Source organism: Maylandia zebra, linkage group LG14, assembly GCF_041146795.1.
Source record: "Maylandia zebra isolate NMK-2024a linkage group LG14, Mzebra_GT3a, whole genome shotgun sequence".
NCBI classification, from domain to species: domain Eukaryota; kingdom Metazoa; phylum Chordata; class Actinopteri; order Cichliformes; family Cichlidae; genus Maylandia; species Maylandia zebra.
In genome coordinates this window covers 15,389,107-15,416,631 of record NC_135180.1, presented here as the reverse complement: position 1 = coordinate 15,416,631, position 27,525 = coordinate 15,389,107, and the positions used below count along the sequence as shown (strand labels likewise).

Below are 27,525 nucleotides of genomic sequence, written 5' to 3'. Positions count from 1 at the left end.
TATTTGTTACTGATGTTTGTATTCCTGGGTATATTTTCAAGACACTTTGTTAATAGGTTCATATATATGGAAATATATATATTTATAATATATATATATATATATGTAACTTTAGTCTGTGCAAGGAGGTAAAAGACAATCACTTGAATGTAGCTCTTTGCAACAACAGATCAGATGCCGAGTCTCTTGTGCATACACGTGCAGTTAAACATCACCTCGCCTTTCCCTCTAAGACCTCCAGTAGCAAACATACATATACACAAAATGTGAACCAGCATCCAGGAAGCATTCGTGGTGAGCACTGACGCATCTCCTCTCTTTCATGAACAACGAAGACTTGGCAACATTTTCTAGGATGGAACAAAAATGTTTTTTTTCTCTTTTCCCCTACACAATTTATACAAAAATAAAAAAATTAAAATTGTTCCACTGCCATTTGTATCTTTTACATTTGCACAGAGGTAGTGGCTGAATGCGTGAGAAAGGTGTGTGTGTGTGTGTGTGTGTGAGAGAGAGAAGTTGTGAGGAAGTGAGCAAAATGAAAAAGAACTGGATAAAATGTCTATAAAATGGTTTCTTTTCCGTCACCAGAGGATTTGTTTTCCTTTTTGTCAAAGAACAAAATATAATACTGCAATCACTTAAAAAAAGTAGTTCTTCATTTTATACATTTTATACAGTGTTCTTGTTTTTATGTTTTTTCGTTGCTTTTCTTTTCAGTTGGTAAAGGCATAAAATGAGAGAGCTCGCTGGCTCTAGGTTGGGCGAGGCAGGGCAATGTTGGCAGAGTTCAGTCCATGCCGAGGTCTATGCCAGGGGGTCGCTCATGTCCTCATCAACCTGGGAGAGGAGCTCCTTCTTTTCATCAGTGCTCGCCAGAGAATTGCAGCTGTTGTGGGCACCCATGTACAGGGTGGCATACACTGGGTTCGTGAAGTTGGTGGGCTGCGGAGTGAAGAAAATTTCTCAGTGACTCAGGCAAAAGAAATGAAAAGATTTGGTATATTGTGAAAGAAGCAGTATTTTGCTTATTCAAATAGGCTCAGCTCGCATAAATAACAAGATGTTTCCCAGCTCAGTGCTGAAACCCTGGCAGACATTTGTGGTTTGTTATGTTTTCTGTGTTTGGTTATTTGTTTCTGAAAGTCTGGGCACTAATCATCTGCCCCCAACAAACCAGTAGGTGTATTTCCAGTGAAGAACTTGCAACTTCTTTTTAAGCACTCAGGACTTTATGGACAATTCCTCATTTGATGTTTTATGATTGTGGTGAAAAGTGTTTGAATATAGTGACCATGAGGGCTCCAGCATAAAAGCTTTATTCAGCTGCTCCCCTTACTCACAGTGGATTTCCGTTCCTGACACCCCCAAGGGATTTTTGTCTCCAGCTGGGATTAAACTGGAGATTTTTTCACTTCTTAGGTGAATGTAAAAGAAATGGTATTTATATAGTGCCTTCATACTGTGCTTTTATCTGCTGAATGCATTCACACACACAGAGGTAACTCAGGGTTCAGTATCTTGCCCAAGCATCGATCTGTATACAAACCACTCGAGCCATAACGTGTAAACCATGAGACTATGGAGCCACTCATCAGAACTAAAGTATATGATTCACATAATTCTAACAATATTCATTCCAAAATTCATTACAGATGCCAGAAGTAAATACCATAATGACACCCACTGGTTTCCTAAGTCTTGCTTTAAAGCTTTTGCATTTGGACTGTGGCGATCTCGATGGCAAAAAACTGGATATAAATGTAGAAAAGTGATTACAGATCAGTCAAGACAAAACTGTTTTTCACTAGACGTCCAAAGGACAGGAATATATTGAGAAACCCAGCTACTTTCATCCAGTGTTCTTTAGATCACAAAGAAGGGTCTATTTACTGTCTATAATGATTCCACAACCAAAACCAATTCATTAAAAAAAAAAAAAAACTCACAAAAGGACTCATAAATGTGGAAATATCTGCATGGTTAGCCACTACCAGGCATTTTCAGATATTTTGTAATGAAATGGCTTTTTTAAGCTTTGTTACCTTGTCTGGGTCTAAAGCAAAGTCGGAGTCCAGAAGTTCCCCAGCATCATCATCAGGATCTCCTTCATAGATCTTATAGGCAGGGTTTCCAATCTCAACATTCATGGCCCCGTTGGTCATTCGGTGGTGCTGGAAGCCCTTGGCACTGCAGAGAAACAGATCAACAATTATCTTAGAAGCAGATTCAGACCCTTGTTTAAAAGAATTGATGTGCTAACCTCAGAAGAAAGCTAGAGTGACTAAAAGGTGTCTTATCATAAACCCATATCATAAATTCACTCAGCACTGGCTATGTACAATTGACAAGAACAAGACAACATATATCAAAGGTTTTCAAATGAGCTTTTGTGTCAAAAGGCCATTTGATCAAACCTATCGAATATACTGCAGCATGTCCATCGCGGAGAATGCTGGATTAGATTGCAAATATTCGGCTGTTTGCAAGCATATAAACATTTTTCAGAGATGCACAGTTATACATTTTACTCTGCAAGCACATTGCCTGAGCCTAATATTTACAAATGTAAACAGGGAAAGGCATGGAGGACAATGGGAGGACGTCAAAAGTTCAACTACTCGTGCATCACCAGAGCTATTCCAGAGTATGGAGGAGAGGTATTGATCTCCTCCATACCTGCTTCATACCCTGGAGGACGGGGCTGTGGCCCCCCCACACTCCCTAGCAGATCGTTACATGGAGAAACCTTTGGAATGCAAGCATGCTGATCCACACAGGTATGCACACGGGTGTTCACTGCTCGTAGACTTAAATTACACCTTTCTTGGCTACTACTTCGAAGCACATCTGTCCTACGTGCTGCACAACAACATTGAATATTTAGTATTTACTGCTGTTTACACTTAGCTAGATTAATGCGATGGTGTTGTGTTTAGTATGTTGCTTTTTTTTTTTTTTTTTTTTTTTGCTTGTTTTCTATTTTTCTCTCAACAGGTGATCCAGGAGATTTTTATTTTTTTTCTCCCCCCCTTTCTCACTGTCCCTCTCCCCTTCTGTTTTTCCTTTCCTTCCTCTTTCTTTCTCCCTTTCCTATCCCTCACTCATGTCTGTCCCGTCTGTAACATCTGAAAATAAAATATAATAAATAATAAAAACAAAGATCGACCAAATGGACCAATACGGCAATGCCACGACGATCCATTTGGCAAAGTAAATCCATTGGGTATCCTTGTTGGTCTTCAGACAACAATTCTGATGGCTAAAGAACCAAATGGGACAGGCAAAAAAAAAAAAAAAAGAAAAAAGAAAAAAAAAAGAAAAAGAAAAAAAAAGTGGCAGTAACTTCCTAGCACTGCAGCTGGACCCTAAATACTGACTGCATTCTCCTCTGGACACAAATGATGGTGAGCAGCAGCACATCTGCATTTAAAGTAAAGACACAAAAGGATAGCTCTGAAAAAAGCTATGTTTGTGAGGTATTTTGTGGAAAACGGTTTAGAGATTTTATTCAACCGCGGGGTTGTCTATTAACTCGTTAGAAAAATACAGGACCTTTAATTAGCACGGACTATAACCCTCTGTTCGGTCCAGCAGGGTTCTGTAATGCACAGAGAATTATATTAGCTAGCGTTAGTGGAATGACAGCTATTGTGAACCGTTATGTGCATGGCCGCCATGCTGATTGCTGCCTAACTGTACATGGCCCAAGCCTCCTGGATAATAGGAGACTATTTTTAGAACAGCGGAGAGAGGGAAGTGGGAGAGGGACCGAGAGAACATATAGGGCTGAAATAGAGAGGGAGAAAAGGAGGTGAGAGAGAAAAGGGAGATTGCATTGACAATCATGCAACACTGAAGTAGCGCGGAGAAGACAGGAAAATGTTATGGGCAACCAAGCAACTAATAAGCTTGAACCTCAGCACTATGCATAATGCAACAGCTCATTACCGCCCAATTAGGCATTACAATGCCTTGCTTACTGAGGTTTATTGATGCAAATCAACTAGGAAAAGATACCCCGGTGCCAAAAAAACAGGAGGTGAAATTGGATGAGAATTTGTCGAAAGTACGGGCTCTGTGGCAGTTCAATCAATTTACAAAGTCTCTGTGGGGGAGGTCATCCACATTAGAATGTGATTCTGACAATATGGAGCTGATTTTTTTCATCATCTCATTATCAAACCGCTGAGGTTTTCTGTGATATTATGATGACTCTTTTCACAGCATACAGCCACGCACTCGGTCTCCAATAATGTAATTAATAGGGGTGCAACGATATTCGTATCGATATTGAACCGTTCGATACAGTGCTTTCGGTTCGGTACGCATATGTATCGAACAATACAACATTTGTAATTTATTTTATCAACTTTTCTTCTGACGATGCTGTCTGTGTTGAGCGCTCAGTGAATCTGCGTTCGACTACTCCGCCTAGGCTGCACTGTCGAGTGCAGATCCACTGAGCGCTCAACACAGACAGCATAGTCAGAAGGAAGAGCGCAGGGCAAGCTAGCGAGACAGAAGTTAAGCTCTCCTTGCAACATGGACTTCCCCCACCCTCATTCAGATCTGGCGTTTGGAATTATTTTGGTTTTCATGTGACGTATGACCCTGAAGGTAAGCGAGTCATGGACTAAAGTAAAACAGTATGTTGGATGTGCCACGCAATGCTCAATTACATGGGTGGGAACTAGTGTGTTAGCGCAGTTAGCTCGTTAACGTGTTGGCCGTCTAGCCCCATGCACGGGGCATCGGCGGTAGCTCATTAACGGAGATTTGCCGTGTTGTGGCGTTAACGTCATTTCAACGAGATTAACCTGAAAGCACTAGTGGGAACACAACGAATATGACTGCACATTTACGCCGACATCATCCTAGTGCAAAGACAAGTGAAAGCAGACAAAAACAAGCAAGCATGCTACTAACTTTAGCCGAGTCATTTAGACAGCTGTTAGCACATGATTCTCCTTATATGTTTAATATGCTGCTGAGAATATAGCCCAGAAGAAGCGGATAGTATAGCTTTTATTTTGGAAAGAGACATTTCTCTGTAATAAACTCTCTTTTCCAAAGATGAGTGATTCCTCAATCAGATACAGGGCTCGCAATATCGCTAGCCCGACGTCCCGGGGCTAGCGATTTTTTTCAGTCAGGCTACCAAAATCTATCTCTGCCCTGCCCGTCAGGCTATTGTAGGAAGGAAAAATATATGTCAATGCTTTTGCATTCTTTCAGAAATGTAGCTGGGTAATTATGTCATTGGCATCGGTGAGCCACCGTCAATATGTGACATATTGAAATCGTGTTTGAATTTCCTTTCAATTTGCAATCTGTCAGGGGTTGACATTTGTTCAAACACAAGCAAGAAAATATAAGACACTGCAGACCGACTCAGAGAGTATTAGAAAACGTGCGCACGGGTGAATGCCTCTGAGTAGACACACACACTGAGCGCAGGCTTGGTTCTTTATTTATAGGGTAAAACTGGTTACATAGTACTTCCTCTTTTAACAGAAAAGGGAGAGGTCAGGCATTATCTCAGCTTATCTGACCTTGCACACATACACTGAAAATAACGATGCAGAAGTATATCATGCTTATCTGACATCACACACTGAGGTAAGGAATGCATTATGTTCTCCTTAACAATAAGCTTGGTTATGTGAAAATATATGAACACACAAAATATAAGGCACACTTGATTATATTGTATTATAGAGATTTGGTTATATTGTATAATGTAGAAAAATCTCTTAACATTTCCCTCCTGATGTTAATATATTTCACAGGTTTAAATCAATGCATAGTCACTTGTTAAATCACATTTTCAACTTGCATGTCATTCAGTGAAGTATTTAAACAACAGCTCTATTAAGAGTAGAGATTCTCCACTCTTTCCTCCATGTTCAGCATATCATACTGGCGAAAGGGATCCTCAACATTTCTCTGGATCAGGACATAATTTCCTAAAGTACGGTTAAACATGTTCATCACCATACTTCTCAGACATGGAATAATACAAGCAGCAAAAATGCAAAATAGTAACATCATACTGCAGAGGGCCAACAGGCCTTTAATCAGCAAAGATTTCCAGGAGCCGCTCAGCAACCAGTCCCACCAGCCTTGCTTATCGGCTACGTAGTCCTGTTGTTGAGCGTCTCTCAGTTGTTTCAGAACATTCAAAGCATTTGTCATGTTTAATGAGTGTATGTTGTCAGGTATGTAGGTGCAACATGTCATGTTAAACAATACGCAGAGACCTCCTTTCTCTGCAAGAATAATGTCTAAAGCTACTCGGTGTTGCATGACAGTGATGCGGATTGCATCAATTTCTTCATTCTGTGATTTGTCAATGCGGGTGGAAGCGTTCAAAAACAGTCCAAAACGATAGTCTAAAGTCTCTATTGTATTGTATAGGTATCGGTACCAGGCATTGTTCATCCAAGGGTGAATGTGCTCTTGAGTCATTTCAGTTAGATGGGAATTGTCATGGGTCCACCTCTTGAGATGGGGAATAGTTGGTTCTGTCCTGGGGGCTCCGCTGGGCATCAGCCAGAAGAGCATCATCATCAAGATGACGGCCATCAGACAGAATAGGCGACACATGAGCCGTTTCCATTCAAAGTGACAAGCACTTAAGCATAACAGCTTTGGGGCTGGGGCTGGTGGCTCTTCTTCTCCTGGATTCATTGGGCTGGTTTCCTCTATTTCAGGCGTCCCTGGTGTTGTCATTGGTTCTTCTCTTTGGTGGGATGGGTCACTCTTTATTATGTGTTTGTTCTTCAGGGCGACCAGGCACACCCGGGCTCCAGGTGAGTAGACCACTGGCGAGAAGACAAAAAGGCGGGATATACCCAAACAGCCCTTTCCTCCACCAGGGAACACCTAGGAGTCGGGGGAACTGGCGTCTTATTGTGGTGCAAACACTTTCTTCACGTGACTTTGATGGATCCACGAAGGTCTTTCAGCTATCTTACAAGCTGTCGGTGTAGTCAGCAACACCTGGAATGGACCCTCCCACCGCGGAGCACTCCAGTTTTTTCGCTGGAGGACTTTAATCAGAATCCAATCACCGGGGTTCAACCTGCAAGAGACTGGAGATAGATCACTCGGGAGTTGACTGCTTAATATCACTTCTTTATTCTCAAACTGTTTTGTCATCCATTCTGCCATCGTTGTTTCTGTGATGGACTTATTAATAGGCTCACTGGTTATTGGGAGAGGGAATGGTCTGCCATGTATGACTTCAAATGGGGTCAGACCACCTGCTCCTTGAGTTATTCTCATCCATAGCTTAGCTAAGCTTAAACACTCAGGCCATGGTTTTTTAGTTTCTTCCATACATTTTCTCAATCTCTGTTTAATTGTGCCGTTAGTTCTCTCGACTAATCCTGCACTTTGTGGATGATATGCACAGTGATGCTTTATGCTGAAACCTAAAGCTTCAGAGACTTTACTTATTACTTCATTTACAAAATGTGTGCCATTATCAGACCGTATTATGCTTGGAATGCCATATGTCGGAATGAAATGGTTGCACAAACATTTTGCTACTGAAATTGCATCTGCTTTTTTCACTGGGTATATTTCTGGCCACTTGGAAAATACATCTATTATCACAAGTGCATACTTGGAGGATTGAGATTCATTTAGTTCTATAAAATCCATGTGGATAGTGTGAAATGGGTGTGGCGGTGTAGGGAAACGACCTCGCTTTGGTCGTAAATTTCCCTGAGCATTGTGTTTTTGGCAAGTCATGCATGTTCTAATAAACTCTTTTGCTGAACTTTCAAAATTTTTTGTGTAGAATTGTTTATTAAGTATATGAATCATCCCTCCTGATGACACATGAGTTTGCGAGTGTGTCACTAATGCGGCAGTTTTATGCAAAGATTTTGGAAGGATTGGTTTGCCATTGCACATCATGAGATTGTCTTTTAATTCTGCTCCATCTTTCAACCAAGATTTTTGTTCACTCAGTGATGCTGTTTTCTGTGCATCTGCTAGTATCTCTAGTGGTATTAAATCTATGGTTTCTGTTGTTAAAACATCAATGTGTTTTTCTGCAGCTGCTTTGGCTGCTTTATCAGCAAAGTTATTTCCTCTTGTTATTTCTGTGTCATCCTTTTGATGAGCTGCACATTTACATAGTGCTAATTCTTTTGGCAACGTTATCACTTCTAATAGCTTTTTTTAGAAGGTTTGCATGTTGAACTGGGTTGCCTGTGGAAGTTGTCATTCCTCTGTTTTGCCATATTTTTGCAAAATGGTGAACTGCTGAATAGACATATTGGCTGTCTGTGTAAATATTAACACTTTGACCTTTGTACAGTGTACATGCTCTAATGACCGCGGTCAGTTCTGCGCTCTGAGCAGAGTTTGAGGAACTGAGAGCTTTTGCCTCTACCACTGTATCAACAGTTGTGACCGCGTAACCCACACAATTTCTACCGAAAATGTCTTTTGACGCTGAGCCGTCTACAAAAACATTACTGAAACTGGGATTTGGAGAACTATGTATATCAGTGCGAGGTTTTGTGTCTTCCTCTAATTTTTTAATGCAACAATGTTGTTCTCCATCCAGAGGGGTCGGCAAAAGTGTGCTCGGGTTCAGCTGGCCACACTTCTCTATTGTTATGTGTGATTGCGAAAGTAAAATCCCCACATAAGACAATTGTCTGGTGTGTGTAAGGAAAGATAGATTAGCTTGTAACAAAATGGCGGTCATAGCATGTGGGACTTTGATGGTCAACTTATGTCCCAGAACAATGTCTGCACATTTTTTAACCGCCTCTGCGGCTGCGGCGCAAGCCTGGACACAGGTTGGTAATCCGGCAGCTACAGAGTCAAGTTTACATGAGTAGAAAGCTAATGGACGCTGTTTGTCTCCAAAAGCTTGAGTTAACACTGCCTTCATGTACCCTGCACTACCATCGACATGGAGCATAAAAGGTTTTTCATAGTCTGGTAATGCTAAGACGGTACATGTTTGCAATGCTATTTTTAAATCAATAAAAGCTTTTTCTGCTTCTGGGGTCCACTGTATTTTGTCTTTTAATGCTAGGTCTTTACCATAAATGAGGTTCTGTAGTGGCTGGGTCAGCAGTGCATACTCTGGAATCCAGCATCTACAGAAATTGCACAGACCTAAATAACTCATCATTTGCTGTTTAGTTATCGGTTTTGGTGCATTTTGCACTGCTGTCTTTCTGCTCTCTAGTAGGGTGCGGCCTTGGCCTGTTAGTACATTTCCTAAGTAGATCACTTTGTTGCTCCACAATTGTAACTTTTGTTGTGACACTTTGTGGCCTTGTTCTGCTAGATGTTGCAGAACCGTCATTGTGTTTTCTTTACAGTCATCTTGTGTATGACCTGTAATCAATATGTCATCTACATAGCAGAAATTTTCCTGGAGCAGGGAGGGAGCAGGATGACATTGATTTCTTTAAAGCTTCTGCATACAGCGTTGGGCTGTTTTGAAATCCTTGTGGTAGCCTGGTGTACGTGTATTTTTCATTATCAAAAGTAAATCCAAATAGATTCTGTGAATCTTGGTGTAAAGGAACAGAGAAAAATGCATTTGAGAGGTCAATCACCGAGAACCATTGTTCCTTTGGTGTTACTTGATTTAAAATGGTGTGTGGATTTGCAACCACTGGAGGTATTTGCTCTGTTACCTCATTTATTGCTCATAGGTCATGAACTAGGCGATATTTTCCTGTATTGGCCTTTTTTATTGGAAAAATTGGTGTATTACACGTGGCTTTATTAGTTTTCACGAGAATACCTGCTTTCTGCATGTCTGCTATTACTGGCCTAATTCCTTCCTTTGCTTCTGCACTCAAAGGATATTGTGGTTTCACAGGCCTTCTGGCCCTGATGCTGACCTAACTATCAGAGTGTCATTAGAGAATTTCATTTTCACTTGAGGCATTTTTAGATACCTTCTAGTTTTTCAAAGAATTCACACATCTTACATATTTCAAACTTTGAAGTTTTTTGTTTTGTATATATATTTTTTTTTTCCTAAACTTTGCATTGCTCATAGCTCACAGTTCTAAAACTGGGCATTTGTGGGCATTCCGTTGCGGAACCTGCTATATATTTCCTCAGGTAAAGCCACAGTTCTAACACAAGATAATATGGTGCTAAAGAATATGCTCGTTATTTGGCGCAAAGTCAGGCGCCTGGAAGGATATTATAATTGTTTCTCCCTTCTTACTCCTATTCATGAAAACCCTGACTTCTTACCTGGTCTTCAGGCTGGTTTGGCGGACTGGTCTCAAAAAGGGATTAATACAGTGGGAGATCTTGTTCATGAGAACTCTCTTCTTACTTTTAATCAACTGAAAAGCAAGTTTGGTCTGACCAATAAGGATTTTTTGAAGTACTTTCAGGTAAAGCACTATATTACTTCTAAATTGAAGGATTTGAATGGAGGGTTCGGTCTTTCTCCTATAGAATCACTCATGGTAAAAACTACCCAACTAAAATGTATCACTAAAAAGATTTATAACATTCTGTCTGATCTTAGAATGGATAACTCTAACAAAATCAAGGGCCAATGGGAATCAGACGTAGGCACTATAGATGCTGAAGCTTGGGATGAGTTGTGTTGTCGTCCTTTTAAAGCCTTGGCATCTAATTCTATTTGGGAAAGGCAGTTTAAACTTATAAATAGGCTTTATATTACACCCGAGAAGAGACACATAATGTTTCCAGCTTTGCCTAATCTCTGTAACAAATGTCAGTCTGCTGTTGGTTCCTTTTTTCATTGTCTGTGGAGCTGCCCTGTTATTCTACAGTTTTGGAGATCACTCATAGACAAGCTATGTACTATATTTAATTGCCGACTGCATCTGGGTCCAAGGACTTGCCTGTTAGGACTGAACGATGAGCTACCTGCCGGCTTTCGCAGCAAAGATCTCCTTCACATACTGCTACACTACGCTCGAAAGTGCATTATGGTACTGTGGATTTCTGATAAGGCCCCATCTGTCAACCAGTGGCTGCAGTCTGTGATATGTATCATGCCAATGGAAGCCTTCTCTACAGCACTTAAGGACAAACCTTTCCTTTTCTATCGCATATGGGACCCTTTTTTGGCCCACCTGAACACTCCTTCTGCTCAGAGGTTGAAATCGGGCTTACGGGATTTAGCCTGGCAACAAAGGGACGATTGTTAACCTTTTTCATTGTTTATTAATATTGCTGTTGGCTTTCTCTTTCTGCCTCCCACGTCCTGCTATACATGTAGATGCATCTTTGTCCTGTGTGTGTATATGCTGGTGACTGCTGTTTCCCTGCTTTGCAATTAAAAGTTTAAAAAAAAAAAAAAAAAAAAAAAAAAAAAAAACTGGGCACTTGTAAATCATATGCCTAATCACTATGTGTCACCGTAATCCACAAGTATTGGCACAAATTTGTTTCCAAACCAACAAAATAATCAAACAAAACAAAAACATACATGAGTCAGGACACAAAAAGACAAAGAAAAATGCTGCCAGAAACAAAGCAGAAGTGTGAGGGGAAACTGAGCTCACAGACAGCTGCATGTGTTGGCTTTTAATAGCATGCAGCCTCTGCTCTAAAAAAACCAATAAAAAAATAAAAAATAAAAGAAAATGTGTAACATGCTCATCAACTTAGCGGTGTCCACACATTTAATTCAGCTTCATAATCCTGTAGGTTTAGTTATTATCTACAGGGTTTGGCTTATTAGTTGTTATTATAGATGTGCTCTGTATCGCAGTAATATTTATCTAGGATAAATGACAGGTTTTTAAACAGGTTAAGTGCCTCTATGCACCTAATTGGTTTAGATATTGCTTTTATTTTCTTCATCTCATATTTCATTATACTGAGTTTGAGCAAACCTTAAGCTTGATGCAGACTACTTCATAACAATTGTCCATCTCACATCATACTGGCTAGGATACTTCTTGTCAATATTAGTATTATATTTTTATTAATTATTATCATCTTTTTCTGTCTATATAATGACAATAGTATATTACAATATTTTATTAGTGTATATCACTATACTACTACTGAGCCAATTTAATAGTTAGGATCATCTTACTCAGCAAACAGATAATTTATAATTCATCCAATCTGTACAAATTTGCTTTTTCTCTGAACAGGTTTGTGCCTACTTTTAGACTGGTCTTCTGTTTGCCTCATCTCAGATCCAACCTTCAGTCACATTCATTCTCTCTGTTGCATGTCGAACCAAGTAGTTTATTATTATATTTTATTTTGTATCCATCAAGGACTGTGGACGAGCTGCAGTCTCACCCACTTCCAAGATGGAGACATTTATCTTTTCACATACTTTCCTTGGCTGAACAATGACACAGCCTTAATCTACCTTATGCATCTCTCTTTTTTTTTTTTTTTTTTTATAGAAAAGGTCTTCATGTGAATGATTTCCTTTTATTTATTTCATACAATCTGGGCATGATGGGTCATAAATGCACTGATTTTTGCAGCCACGGCCACTATCTCTATGTGACATAAAGAGGGGATCGGTTAGATGCTGTTTTGTCACATGTCCTGAGGCTGATTTCACAATTATAGTGTTTTTTGAGAATGTTACATTTGGGACTTCTACAGTTAAAACAGTTTTACAAGCTCCTGTGTCTCAAAACATTTTTAACGGCACACCGTTCACATATATTACAACTATTGGTTTGGCTTCTGACCCTAGCAGCAGTTGTTCTATATTATAAACTTCCGCTTCATCTGTTTCACTTCCTTCCTCTCGTACTAGTCATTCATCACGTCTTCTACGTCTGTCATCATCACTTTGAAAAGATGCCATTCTGCTAGACGTTCTTCTTTTTTCTTCTGACTTTTTTCCACATATAGCTCTTTTTGCAAAGCGGCTTTTAAAGCATTTATTGAGTCAGGGGTGTATTTGCCTTGCCAGGCTGGACAATATATTTTATGTGGATTTCTCCACCTTTTTGCACTGATTATTCCTGCATTTGAACAGTTTTTTTCTAACCACTCTTCATCTGCTGTTAATTTTACTTTAGTTTTAGAATTACCCATTTTGAACTAATTACGTCAGAACTGTGACACCTTCACTGGTACGAAGGAGTGGGACGGTTATCAATAACAGGCTTCTACTTTCCCGCTATTCGAGAGAGCGGTTATTGATTTTACGTGATGACGCACAACCGATTTCCCAGTCCAACCAGTTCGTGAGTGTACACAGGAAAACAACTTTAGGAGCGGTTCGACCACGTATTGGGTCGTAAATGACAACTCACTCCTCTTTTTAACACAATAAGAGCGCGTTTTTATAATTTTTATTGAGATTTTCCGTATTTTTATGTAACACCTTCTACCTGTTCCGTTGCAGCCACTCCCAGAGCGACCGGAACTCGTTCCGTTACAGCTGCTTCCCAGAGCAACCGGAACTTTTAACAGCGATTTCTAGAATTTCGCTCTTGCCTGTTTGTCTCTAAGTCCCTTCTGGACTGAGATCTGTCGGCGCTAACCAGGTTTACACACTATTTTAAAGGAAAATCTCAATATCAACGTATTTTAGCGCTTGATGGAATGCAGTGTTTCATATTCACCTTACTGTGGCGCTGCGTTTTGAATCCGGCACTCATCGGGTCCTGGAGCCATGAAGGCCTGTATAAGACGCTGACCGGAGATCGAATTCACGCTCCCGGTTTTTCTTGTTTACTGTGCACAGATTTTTTCCAGCGCAGGCGTCAAGACGTCAGGATCCGATGAACACCGTCTGTGGAAAACTAGACGTTAAAAATAACAGTCAGTTATCCGGCTCGAAGGACCAATTAAATGTCAGGGGTTGACATTTGTTCAAACACAAGCAAGAAAATACAAGACACTGCAGACCGACCCAGAGAGTATTAGAAAACGTGCGCACGGGTGAATGCCTCTGAGTAGACACACACACTGAGCGCAGGCTTGGTTCTTTATTTATAGGGTAAAACTGGTTACATAGTACTTCCTCTTTTAACAGAAAAGGGAGAGGTCAGGCATTATCTCAGCTTATCTGACCTTGCACACATACACTGAAAATAACGATGCAGAAGTATATCATGCTTATCTGACATCACACACTGAGGTAAGGAATGCATTATGTTCTCCTTAACAATAAGCTTGGTTATGTGAAAATATATGAACACACAAAATATAAGGCACACTTGATTATATTGTATTATAGAGATTTGGTTATATTGTATAATGTAGAAAAATCTCTTAACACAATCGTGCGAACTGTGTATAGAGAGCGACAGCACTGATCTGTGAGTGATGATAATTTGCGCACCAATTCCTCTGACATCGTCTTATTAATCGTTAGCTTACTATGCAAACATGACAAGTGAAATCTCCCGCAGCAAGCTTAAACATGTGAGAGGTTGATCGCGCAGAGCATCGCTGAGCTTATGTGAGTGCGTGTGTAAAAGCAGCAGGATATATATTTTAGTTCTGCTGAGCCAAATAAGACAGGTCAGGGTGAAGAAGTGACAGCCAAAGAAAAGCTTACCACAAAACGGAAAAGTTATGACAAATCAGACTATAAGGCAAAAAGAAAGTGCAGCTTTATGGTTTCATGGACAAAAGAATTTCTGTAGCTGCAATATGACGAGCTAAATAACCAGGGCTGCACATAAGTGGTCCGCAGGTGCGCATTCGCTGTCAAAATAAAAAACACGCACAAGGGTTAGGGTTAAATTTAAAAACTGTACTTTTGAGTTAAAATATATATTTATAATCTTAATAAATGACAAATTAAAAAGGCATGAACATTTTTTTTGTATCGAAAAAATATCGAACCGTGACACCAAAGTATCGAACCGAACCGAACCGTGAATTTTGTGTATCGTTGCACCCCTAGTAATTAATTACACCATCTGTCTGGTACGCAATTACTTGGCATGCAACACCCCTCTTCAGATGTAAAAATATCTTAACACAGTTACAAATCATGTCACTCCTTCTCAAACGTTCCCAAACATGCATGCACAAACCCACCCTTGGAGTGACATGGAGAAGCTGAGTGTTCCCTCCTACAGGTCTGCAGAAAGCCACCAGGATGCTTTAATTTCTTTATTTTCTTCTGGACTTCTAATTCCCCTCCTCCCATATGCCGCCTACATGGATTATCACATGCTACTAAACTCAGTCGGGATCTGGCATGAGGTAATTACTTTAATACTGTGTCGGGAGGGGTGCGGTGGGGGATGTTATGTACTGATAAGCTGCGTCCCTGTTAAGGTTTTCTAATATGTTGCCACTCAAATATGGCAAAAACATGGTTGAGTCAAGACTTCATATGCAGTTGGTGCAATGCAACTGGTCAGGTCAGTGGTTCTCAGATTAGTGCCTGGGAACCCCATTTCCAACGGGTGTGCAAAATAGTAAAATAATTTTCTACAAATGACATGTTTTCGATATTAAACGTTTTCAGATCATTTAAGGTTGTTGCAAATGTTTCTTTCCAGTAAGGGCTCATTGGCTTTAAGCATGTGCAAACTGAGACATATTTTCATTTGGAGGTTTTTACTCATGAGCCTACAGCTGCATTTGGTTCGAGGCTGGTTTATCGTAGCTGTATAAGGTGTAGAGTATCAACTGTAGAAGAGTAAAAACACCAATGTGGGAACAAAAGGAGATTGAATGATACATGATAGGTTTTAATTCATGTAATATGTATATTTTGATGTTCCAGCCAGATCCAAAGAGCCAGGTGTTTTCCATCAACTCCTTTTTAAATTAAGAAATTTTGCATCTGTGTTGGCTTGTCCACGTTGCTCCCTGCTGATGTGTGGTCTCAACACAAACTGCAACTGTCTGCATTTAAATAATTTAACAGTCAATTACTCCAGTCATGTTTATGAGAGTGCAATAATACAGTTGTTTAAACGGAGCGGTCGCATTCACTCTCACTAAAGCTAGCTGTGGAGGGATCTGGCTGTCTTTGCTACATCATTTCGAGTGGAGGGAGACAAAGCAAGGGAAAAAAAAACAGTCTCCATTTTGTTTCTTTCCCAAGGACAGAGAGGAAGGAAGACACTTGCACAGAAATTCTCCCCAAATACGTCCAGTTCAATGAGAGATTTTGCCAGTCAGTCACACACATACATGCACAGGCTGCACATAGGCAGTAATAAGCACAGACATTCAATATCCACACTGACAAAGAAAGCACAAACACACACACAACCACACACACACACACTCTGCCTGGGCCGACTAATATTCACGCGTGTCAGGTGGAACGGTCCATTCAGGGTGAGAACAGAGGGGTGCGTGTGTGTGCACAGGTCCTGCCTGGTAGCGTTTAATGGACCAGTGGTGTAGTCCGATAAAGGGCAGCCATCTATCTGCACCCACCCAGTCAACTCTGACACTGTTTCCACGGAAACGGCACCCGCGGGAGCCAGAAAGGGAGGGTGAGACCTTGAGGGAGCATATTCTCCTGTGCTGTCAGACTGCCAGGAGGAAGGAGACCAGGGATGGAGTGATAGAGGGACGGAGGAGTGGAGGGAGAGCAGAAGGAGAGACAGAGGAGGGGTGCACCAGCCGCCTCACAGGGGTTAACTTTAATCAGACCTGACACACACACACCCCAGGAAAAAAGAGTGACAAATGCAACCAGAATCACATACTTACACAGATACACTTGCACAGGGAGAGGCGTCACACAGAGCCTGTGTTCATAAATGGCATATGGCAGACATAGAGCATGCATATGTATGTGCGTGTGGATGTCGTGTTCCTGCAGATGAATACACTGCGAAATGTGCAGCTAATAGAAAAGCAACACTTCCTGTTTCATTGTGAGATCGTTATCTATCACTTCTCCGCACTTTGTGAGTGACACAAAAAGCCTCAGATTCAAAGGAGTGAGATAGCATTGCCGTCCCATAGCCAGGTCAGTGTCATCTCCAATTATATCACAAATTAACAACTTTATCATTCATCATGTGAGTTGTGTCAGGTAATTTGTGCAGCCTGATTCACTTCCAAAGTATAGACAAAGTGTCAAACCTCAATATGTGTTTGCAGAAACCAAAAGATGGCTATAAAATACAAGCTAACAAAACTACCACTATAGCTCCTTTGAAACATTGTCTCATCCTGCTTTAGAGAAACTTTAACCCCTCAGAAAAGTGATATGCTGTAACTACATTTTCCAGGTAGTAGAGTATCAAATGAATTTTGCTTCCTTTTAGAGCTTCTGTAATAAATTAGCCAGAAGGATATAATAACAGGTTTGGCACAAACTGCATGTAATGCAAACAAGAAACAATAAATACCTAAGAAATGATCAATGGTAGATGATAGTCTGTGAAACAGAGAAAAACTGTTTCATACTTATTTATGCAAATTGTTCATGTTAAATAAGACTGGAATGTCAGTCCACTTCTACTAATATTTTGAACCATGATTTAATCAATAATAAAGGTCATGATCTACTCAGTCATTACCAGCACTTACGAAAGTTAACAATAATAATAATAAAGAACAAAAATCTGCTAATGGAAAAAATGCACACTTTTGTTTAGCCTATTGTGATCTCATTACTTTACATGCTTTAGTGCAGTTTTCTGTTAAACAGCAAATTTGCCATTCTGAAGTCATTATCATCATTACTACAAATCCACACTACATAAAAACCAGTCTACACAGCACTAAACTACAGTGAACCACACTGTCCCACAGCCGCTAGCACCAATTAGAAGGTGTAATCTCTGCACATCTATCTGCCAGGAGGCCTGGGCACAAACACTGAGAAAAGAGAAAGCGGGAGAGGAGGAGGAGGAGAAAATAATCAGAATCAGAATCAGAATACTTTATTGATCCCTGGGGGAAATTATTTTTTGTTACAGTGCTCCATTTTAAACCAACATTAAGACAAGACAGACAATACGCTAACTAAGAATAGTACAATATATACATATACATACATACATACATACATAAGTCACTTATAAATAAATATTTGGAAAAGAAACATGTGTAGTTGTAGCAGCAAACAGTGTGTTAAGTGGATGCGTTGTACAGGGAGATGGCCACAGGCAGGAATGATTTCCTGTGTCGTTCAGTGGTGCTTTTCGGTAATCTCAGTCTCTCACTGAACGAGCTCCTGTGACTGACCAGCATGTCATGGAGTGGGTGGGAGGTGTTATCCAACATTGTCTTTATCTTGGACAGCATCCGCCTCTCCGACACCACCTTGAGGGAGTCCAGCTCCATCCCCACAACATTGCTGGCCTTACGGATCAGTTTATTAAGTCTGTTGGCATCTGCGACCCTCAGCCTGCTCCCTCAGCATGCAACAGCATAGAGGATCGCACTGGCCACCACAGACTCATAGAAAATCCTCAGCATTTTCTGGCAGATGTTGAAGGACCTCAGTCGCCTCAAAAAATAGAGACGACTCTGGCCCTTCCTGTAAAGTGCTGTGGTGTTTTTAGCCCAGTCCAGTTTATTGTCAATGTGTACTCCAAGGTATTTATAGTCCTCCACAATGTCAACACTGACCCCCTGGATTGAAACAGGGGTCAAGTGTTTCCTGGTCTTCCTGAAGTCCACGATCAGTTCCTTGGTCTTTGCCACGTTGAGCTGCAGATGATTCTGCTCACACCACGTGACAAAGGAGTCGACCACAGCCCGGTACTCTGTCTCATCATCCCTGCTGATGCATCCAACCACCGCAGAGTCATCAGAAAACTTCTGAAGATGGCAGGTCTCTGTGCAGTGGCTGAAGTCTGTGGTGTAGAGGGTGAAGAGGAAGGGGGAGAGGACAGTCCCCTGTGGTGCCCCTGTGTTGCTAATCACCTTGTCAGACACACACTGTGGGAGACGTACATATTGTGGTCTTCCTGTCAGGTAATCAACAATCCAGGACACCAGAGAAGCATCCACCTGCATCGCTGCTAACTTATCACCCAGGAGGGTCGGCCTGATGGTGTTGAAAGCACTGGAAAAGTAAAAAAACATGACCCTCACAGTGCTCGCCGGCTGGTCCAGATGGGTGTAGACACGATTGAGCAGGTAGATGATGGCGTCCTCTGTTCCGAGACGAGGCTGATAAGCGAACTGAAGGGGATCCAGATGTGGTCTTACTATGGGTCGCAGCTGGCCCAGGATGAGCCTTTCCAGGGTCTTCATGATGTGGGAGGTCAGTGCCACGGGCCTGTAATCCTGGGGGCCACTGGGACGAGGCGTCTTTGGTACAGGGACGAGGCATGATGTCTTCCACATCACCGGGACCCTCTGCAGACTCAGACTCAGCATAAACAGTTTATGAAAGACTCCACACAGCTGGGGGGCACAGGCCTTGAGGACAAGGGGACTCACTCCGTCTGGTCCAGCAGACTTGCCTGAGTGAAGTCTCCTCATTTGCATCTCAACCTGGTATTGAGTGAAGGTGATGGGTGGGGGAGGGGTGTCAGGAATCTCACAGGAGGCAACATGTGAAGAGAGAGGCTGGCACAGTGGTGTGGCTCTGGATTCCAGGCTGACTGCAGGTGAGGTTGTGGGGGTGGGAACAGACACTGTGGTGTCGAATCTATTGAAAAACAGATTCAACTCGTCGGCTCTATTCTCACCTCCCTCAGCTCCCCTGCTGTTGGTTGGCCTGAATCCAGTGATGGTCTTCATGCCCCTCCACACCTCTCTCATGCTGTTCTGCTGGAGTTTCCACTCCAGCTTCCTCCTGTAATTGTCCTTAGCCTCTCTGATCTTGTCCTTTAGTAACACCTGGACCTTCCTCACCTCCTCTTTGTTGCCCCCTCTGAAAGCCCTCTTCTTGTTGTTGAGGAGGGCTTTGATGTCCTTAGTCACCCACGGCTTGTTATTTGGGTAACAATGAACAGTCTGAGCTGGAACAATGGAGTCGGTGCAGAAAGTTATGTAGTCTGTGATACACTCAGTAAGCCCATTGATGTCCTCGGCGTGAGGCTCACAGAGTGTTTCCCAGTCGGTCACCTCGAAACAGCCCTGTAGTTCCGCTATTGCCTCCTCTGACCACCTCCTAACAGTCCTGGTGGTCACAGGTTCCCTCCTCACAATTGGCACATAGCGGGGGGTGAGGTGAATCAGGTTATGATCTGACCTACCAAGTGGGGGGAGGGAGGAGGAGCTGTATGCATCCTTGACGTTAGCATACAGTAAGTCTAAAGTTTTCTCTCCCCTGGTGGGACAGTCCACATATTGTTTGAATGTTGGTAGTGTATTGTCCAGTGATACATGGTTGAAGTCACCCGAGATCACAATAAAGGCACTCGGGTGCTGAGTCTGTAGCCGAGCTATGGCAGAGTGGATAGTGTCACATGCAGCTGTGGGGTTAGCAGAGGGGGGAACATAAACAGCCACCAAGATGACGTGAGAGAATTCCCTGGGTAAATAATACGGCCTGAGTCCAACAGCACACAGTTCAGTGTCCGGGCAACAAATCCTTTCTTTGATTGTTATGTTGGCAGGGTTACACCACCGGTTGTTAACTAAAACAGCAAGCCCACCTCCTTTACGCTTACCGCTAGCGATGCTGTCCCTGTCCGCCCGAACAGTGTGGAAGCCTTCCACGGAAGCATTCTCATCGGGAATGACCTGGTGCAGCCATGATTCGGTGAAACACATCAGGCTACACTCTCGGTATTCCCTCTGACTCCGTACCAGTGCTGAGAGCTCGTCGATTTTACTTGCCAACGAATAAATAAATAACCATAAATAACCATTATTATTAGCAGGGCTGTCTGTACTGAAGGCCTGATCACCTTCTTTGCACACGCTCAGATTTCTGGGCTTTCTGCAGTCTGAGGACACCTCCTGTTAGGAAAGCTATTGTTGTAGACTTTTCCATAATACATCCTCATATCCCTCAACAACAAAATGCCACTAGTGCTGATGAATCTTAAAATGACATACGGGACGTGAGGGTGGGCAGATTTGTTGGTCTAGTGCCTCTGTGAGACAGATGGTGAAAAAGACTCTGTGCCAGGAAGCCTTTAGGAGTCAGGTGAGGTAATACAAAGAGTTCACATTTACTGGATGTAGAAGCACACGAGTCTTGGGTTCACGTCCTGTTTGTAGCTGTTATTTAAAGGCAGTTTTATTTAGTATTATCAATATTATTATTACATTTAAGCACCTTCCACAAACTAAATCACACACCAGAAGCTTGTCTAACATTTGTATGGGTTTCCTGATAAGGCGTGGCGGTGGCCACACAACTAACCATCTGGAAAATTCTAAGATTTTACATGCAATTGTTCACGCAACCACAAGAGGCTATGTGGGCATCTGCCGTTTTAACCCCCTTATGAAAAGAACAGTGTTGATTTTTTTTTCTGGTGAAGTTGGGCAGCTTTTGGCAAACTGTAATTGAGTTGTAAAAAAGCAGGATTTTTTTGTTTTTTATATCCTTCTGTGTAATGCCGTCATCCTCCTTCTGCTCGTCTGCTGATTACAGTCTGTGTAGTGTCTAGCAGTGTAACACTGACTTAATGTTATTTTGGCTGAGCAGAGCCACTGCAGCGACCCAAATGTCCATATACTATAATCTAATCTAAGATGATTCTGGCTCCGGATTGGCTAATCCAACACCACTCTTCCTAATCTGATGTCTAATAGATGACATCTGGACAAGATGACATAAAATAGAAAAAAAAAACACACAGGAGGCAATCTGAGTGACTTGTTTGTGAACAATAATCCCGCCTGTACAGTATGTTTAATCACTTAAGCATCAGTTTAGCTACATGTTTACCACAAAGAGAGACAGACAAACATCTTTTCTTTGAGTCAAAGCTTACAATGACACTCTGATATCGACCTTTTAATGTTGTGCTTTCAACCAAAATCCAATCACATGATTTTATTTCACTTTTATCGAAACATTTTAAACCGATAACTGAACCGGTTACACGCTTTAGCTGAGAGTTTTAGAAGTAAATAATGAAATACTTAATAAATAGTTAAAACGAGCTCGTCATGCTCACCTTTTTCTAGACAGCATGTGTCTTCCCTGCATTCACACCTCTCCCTAAAAAGAAATGAATAAGTACAGAGTCTATTTCTGCTGGTGTCAACACGTTCCTTTGAGTGTATAATGGATCAAATCATCAATAATCAATTGAATCTGTGTCTTTTTCCAAGCTGCGGGAGACCTTCTCAAAGAGCATAGCAACAGACCTGTCTACCCTGTAAAAATAGGATTGGCTTCTGTGAAGCCGACTTGACGCCACAGATACAACACACACACACTTCACTTCATTGATTATGCGCCCAAGCCCCCTCAGAGCCCAGCTTTACAAGTGATGTCTTCCCCTCTTCGCCTTGCTCGCTCTCCTTATAGCCCACATTTTCATCCTCTCGCTCAGATTTTGAGTCATTTACCTGCAACCCCATCAATATTTTAACCTTTCTGGATGCGGAGACTTCCATTATTTTTTCCTTTTGTATATTTCTATTGTTTCCTCTGGATAATGAAATGTTAATGTTACATGGGAATGAGAGACAGACTATAAACACACAGTGAAGACAAAACAGTGGGAGCCATGTTGCAGAAACTGTGAAAACTGAGGCCATCTTCATAGGTGGATTCTTTCTATTTAAATGTACACTTTATTGTATGCAGTAAGACAAATGCTGCTAACGTTAACTAATTTGACAATAATACATTTTTTGAAATCAACAGATATCATGAAAAAAGCTAAACCAGTTTCATCTTTATAACTTTAAGCTGCGCTGTGGTTTAGACGGCTTAAAGCACATTAGTGATCATTTTTGATTCATTTTAGGCGTCTACAGTGCTGATGCTGTGAAGAAACAAAGCTACACCATATTGCACCAAAGGACTCTCCCTGTTAAATTGAGCAATTATTAACTTGGAGGCAAAATATTATTTACATCCTGTTACTTGTTGCTTATTCATCGTCAGATTGAGCCGCTACAGATATGGTGGCTCTAAATTTTAGGCGGTACATCAAGTGATTTTCACAAATTATGCCAGTAAAGGGGAAAAATATGTAAACATTTCATACCCGAGAGTGTTTCATCCCATTATTTAGATATTATAGGCCTCTGCGAATCAGGGTCTGCACACTGTAGCATACAGATATTTCACACCAGCTTTCAGCAGCTGTCTATTACAGTCCGATAACGCAGAGAGAAGTATAAAATGCAGGTGCCGGGGCAGCGGAGTCTGAGCAAACAAATACCCTAAGAGGTTGGACAGATGTATTGAAAGCTGTTGAGTGATGTGTTTTTTCTTTATTGCAGTGCACACTGTTGACCGAGACAGAAGGAAACAAGGATATGGAGCAAAGAGAGAAAAAGGGAGACGAGGTGTTTTAGCTTGGCCACAATGTGTTCATGAGGGTGTTACCCAGAAAAAGACCAGACTGCACTGTATACGTGGCTCACAGATTATGGCTTTGACAACACCTTCCTTCTTTTATTTTAATTTTTTTTCTTGAGTAGAATATTCAAAATTTATTGGTTTAAGAAAATTTCCAATAATCAAAAGCAAATTAAACCTAATCTCTGATTTCAGAGTTTTTGAAATGTGCACATTATCTTTAAATGTGCTCTCTTTTCAAACAATATGCTCTCATTAATGGTTTCTCGCTACATCTATTTGGGAAACTCAGATTATGGGTTATCCTGGATTATGCAAAGGACCCTATGCACAAACACTTATCAGTTTCATTTTTTTGTCCTCCCAATGATATTCATGCCAAATCCCACAGCGCCATATCTTTGCTCACAGCTGGCAAGTGTAACTAAAGGATTATGCAAGCAGCTTCTACAAGCAAATAGATTTCTCTCTACTTCAGAGGAAACTGCTAGTTATGCAGCGCCTATCTGTCCGCCAGGCATGCACAAAAACATGTCTCCCCTTTTTCATTTTTTTCCACTTGTTTTAACAGAGGAAGATGGAGGGAGGAGAGAAGAGCAGGAATGGGAAAGTAAACAAAACGAGCATTGAACCAGAAGGCTGTTCGCATATAGGCACAGCCATTTTGTATTGTACAGCTGGCTGTACCGTAAACCACAGGCGTGCACACCTTTGGATTTAATGGAATATGGCTGCTAAAACAATAGAAGGCTGAACTTTGCGCGAACTGGATTTGCATTAAAGCACATGATTAGACAAGGCGCTGCCTCCGCCTAACAAGCCAATTAACATATGCCACTGGATAAACACTGATTGTCCACTTAGCTTCTCAGACTGAGCCCCAGCTCATGACTGATGCCTCGTAGCGGCAGCGCTGTTGGAAACATACGACACGAGGCTCCAGCTATTTGCTGTATGCAAATATTTGGAAGGTTTATTTCCTCATAAAGCTCTCGGCTCAACTCTAGCCTATGACGGCAATTTCTGATTGTCTGCATGGCCTCCCCACCGTCCCTGGGGGAAATGTGTATTAATTAGCATATACACCTTTTTTAACCTAGATATCGGTGAGCATGTTTTGCGGAGACATCCAGACTTTTTGTGCCTCCCTCAGGCACTTTCTAATATACTGTAAAAACAGTCAGAGTGCTGACCTCAGCTCCATCAGCTTTTGGACCATTTTTCTTCGATAATGTCCTAAAAGCCATAATGTAAATGTTTCTCGATCAGCAGCAATCAAATGCCCCGAGATGCATTCCATATCTTCTTGCTGAGGAGGCAAGGCCTCTTTGAGCCATTAGACTCCAAACAGCTGTGAAGGCCTCGTTATGTGCATAGCAGTGTATCACTGGACTCTCACAGAGAGCTCTGATATCTAATTTATTTTTTAAAGATGCATCTATCAGATGATGTGCAGCAAACTCAGTTTAGGATTATGCTACTCTTTTTTTTTCCTTTTCCTCCTCGCTTCCTTTGTCTGTCTCCGTCTTCAAAATTTGTGCGTGAACACATTTTGTTCTTTTAATCTAAACTCTGCAAAGGTTCAGTCACGGCCATTTTCACTGATTATATCTGAGCTTCTTTTGAAAATAAAGCTCTTATATTATGGTAATCAGTCAGGGGACAACAGGAGCAAAGAGCTGTAAATCACTGACAAGCCTTATAGATACAGCAATAAATCATAAAGCAAAGGAAATAATAAAACACTTACCTTTTGAACCCATTTAAAGCTGAAATTCATTAACCGTGAATTAAGAGAAATTCATCTGTTTTGATAACCGATGCATCATTTATCAAAACGCATGACAAGCGACTGCAAACGATCTTGACACTTAGACTTTCTCGGTTGTGCAGATTCTTTATTGCTTCTTAAATTAAACCTTAAAGTAAAGTGCACATCTTTGAGTTTTAGACAGTTGGATGGATAAAAACAATATTTGAATAGACCGGTGTTTGGGACTTTGGTCTTAGGGGCATTATAATAATTTATGCACTGGCCTTATATGGGGAAACATAGCTACTGCCTCTCAATATATATGAGATTTCTCAGTCAGAGTAGTTGGATAAACTTAAATGTTACATTGTTAAGCAATTTCCAAAGCTCCCTTTCAGAGAACATGGAATTTTTTTGGCTGGATGGCGGTACTGTGCTACTATTAATACAAATATTCTGTCTCAGCCAGCTGCAAAAAAGAAACCCAAGAACCATTTTATCTACAGTATGTTTCCATTTTTCAGAGACAAAAGACGAAGGAAAGGAAAGCAAAGGAAAGGAAAGGAAAGGAAAGTTTGCTGGAAGAAAGAGACAACAATTACACTTGCCCTAGGAGGCCGAGGGAACCTGACCACGTTGCTATGGAAACTCAAGTACAGCAGAAAGTAACACGAAAATCAATTCAGATTGAGCTTATCTCAATCATTAGTACATTTTGTACTAATGGTGCACGCTTTCTCTCTGCTAACTACATTTTAAGGTAAATAAACAAAAAGCTGAGCTCTCATTTGTAACAAAACTCGTTTTGCAGGTGCTGCGAACACCCTGCTCAAGCCAGAAATATAATTTAATTTTTTTAATTAAAAACAAACAAACCCCAAAACGTTAAAATGCAAATACGAATGACTGCCTTTAAGGATCTTTGTATAAACTGGCCTATTTTGATGCTTTAGTGTCAATTTAGGCCATTTGAACTTGAAAAATATGCTCTCTGTGGGGGATGGGGAAAGGGTTAAACCAAATGTCCATTATATCAAAGACGTCACTTATTACTAAGGGCCACAGTGAAACAAGGTTGTGACAGGAAAAAATAAGTATCATTTGGTATAAAATAAAAACAAATATTATTAATATGATTCAAATGAAAAACTATTCAAACTTGACATAATATCCAACTATTGCAATTAAACAGACTGACTACAGGCACACTAACAACATGGTATAGCCGTTTTATTTCTCCTGGTTCAGGGTGTATATCTGAAGGCCAGATATGGGTCTAATGGTTTGTAGGAGAGCTTGAAGGATTTAAAACGCAATTCATGCCTCGCCCGTCTCTCCCCCTCTATCAGGGGTGTCAGCCTTTTGACAAGCATATAAAATCCATTTCATGTGGGTCACAGGTGACCTCCATCCTCCCTCCTCAGTCACTTAGCTGTCTACCAGTGATTTGCCTTCTGCAGTATGTGATGAGCAATAATAATAATAATAATAAAAATATGAGCAGGTGCAACTTACCATTCAAGATGCTCTGGGAAAAGATAAAAGCCAATATCCACATGCCCTGCTCCGTTCAATCCCCCCAAGCTATGCTTTCTCTTCTTCCTCTGACCGGTGCCTCCCTGGGTTTCTCTTCTGTGCGCTTGGGCTAAGGTTAAACATTTGCCACTGTCTTGAAGCAAACCGGTCCAAGTCTCTACTTTTAATATCTCCTTCGTACTTTTTTGTTACACTGATTTGGTTTCTGGGATGTCTCGGAGCATAAATGCGCCTCTGTGATTTTCTTGGGGAGAGCTCTGCTCAGACTCTCCTTCCTGTGCTCCGCGTCTTGCTGCTTGTCCCTGTTATTCAAAAGGATGCTGAAGGGGTGAAGCCCAGGTGTGTGTGTGATGCTGAGTCAGAGCCGGGTTAGAGCGGATCCTGGGAAAAGAAATTAAATCCGAAAACAAGAAAGAAACAAACAAAAATTAAAATTTAGAAAAAATGGTTAAACTAAATCTTTAAAAGAAAAATGTCCGGTTTCAGGTTTCCTGAATAAAACACTGGAAGACGGATCATCCTTGAAGGTAAAAATAAATGAATAAATAAAATGTTACAAAATTAAAACAACTAAAAGAGAAAAGAAGCAAAGAGAAGAGAGAGGGCGGTGGCAGAAGAATGAAAAGCAGGTTTTTTGCTCAGACTCCAAAGTCAGATCATCTTCATCGCCTCTGTGCGTCCAGCAAGAGGCGAGCAAGCGCATCTTCCCCGCTGCCGCTCTCTAATCGCACCACACTGACTCTCTGAGCATTACACAGAATAACCCTCTCCCCTGCCCCTGCAGACGCTTTAATTCCTCATTGCCTTAAAGGAGCAGAGGCGGCAGCCGGTCGCGCCTCGGGGCAGGATACTGTTGTGGAGGTGGAAGAGTGTGAGA

At 41.3% G+C, this 27,525-nt stretch overlaps 1 protein-coding gene across 2 annotated transcripts; it reads right to left on the bottom strand.

Annotated features, from left to right (window-relative positions):
* On the bottom strand, nucleotides 1-27,497 carry LOC106675977 (low-density lipoprotein receptor-related protein 1). Of its 2 annotated transcripts, XM_076892283.1 has the most exons (4): nucleotides 26,628-27,496; nucleotides 13,593-13,772; nucleotides 2,046-2,190; nucleotides 1-945 (listed from the first exon to the last, which is right to left on the bottom strand). In XM_076892283.1, exons 3-4 carry the CDS (start codon nucleotides 2,163-2,165, stop codon nucleotides 808-810), a joined length of 258 nt encoding a protein of 85 aa, XP_076748398.1. In that variant the 5' UTR covers nucleotides 2,166-2,190; nucleotides 13,593-13,772; nucleotides 26,628-27,496; the 3' UTR covers nucleotides 1-807. The 2 variants fall into 2 exon arrangements, with proteins under 2 accessions (XP_076748398.1, XP_076748399.1); XM_076892284.1 differs by lacking the exon at nucleotides 13,593-13,772 and having other exon boundaries at nucleotides 26,628-27,497.
* Nucleotides 27,498-27,525: the final 28 nt, after the last annotated feature.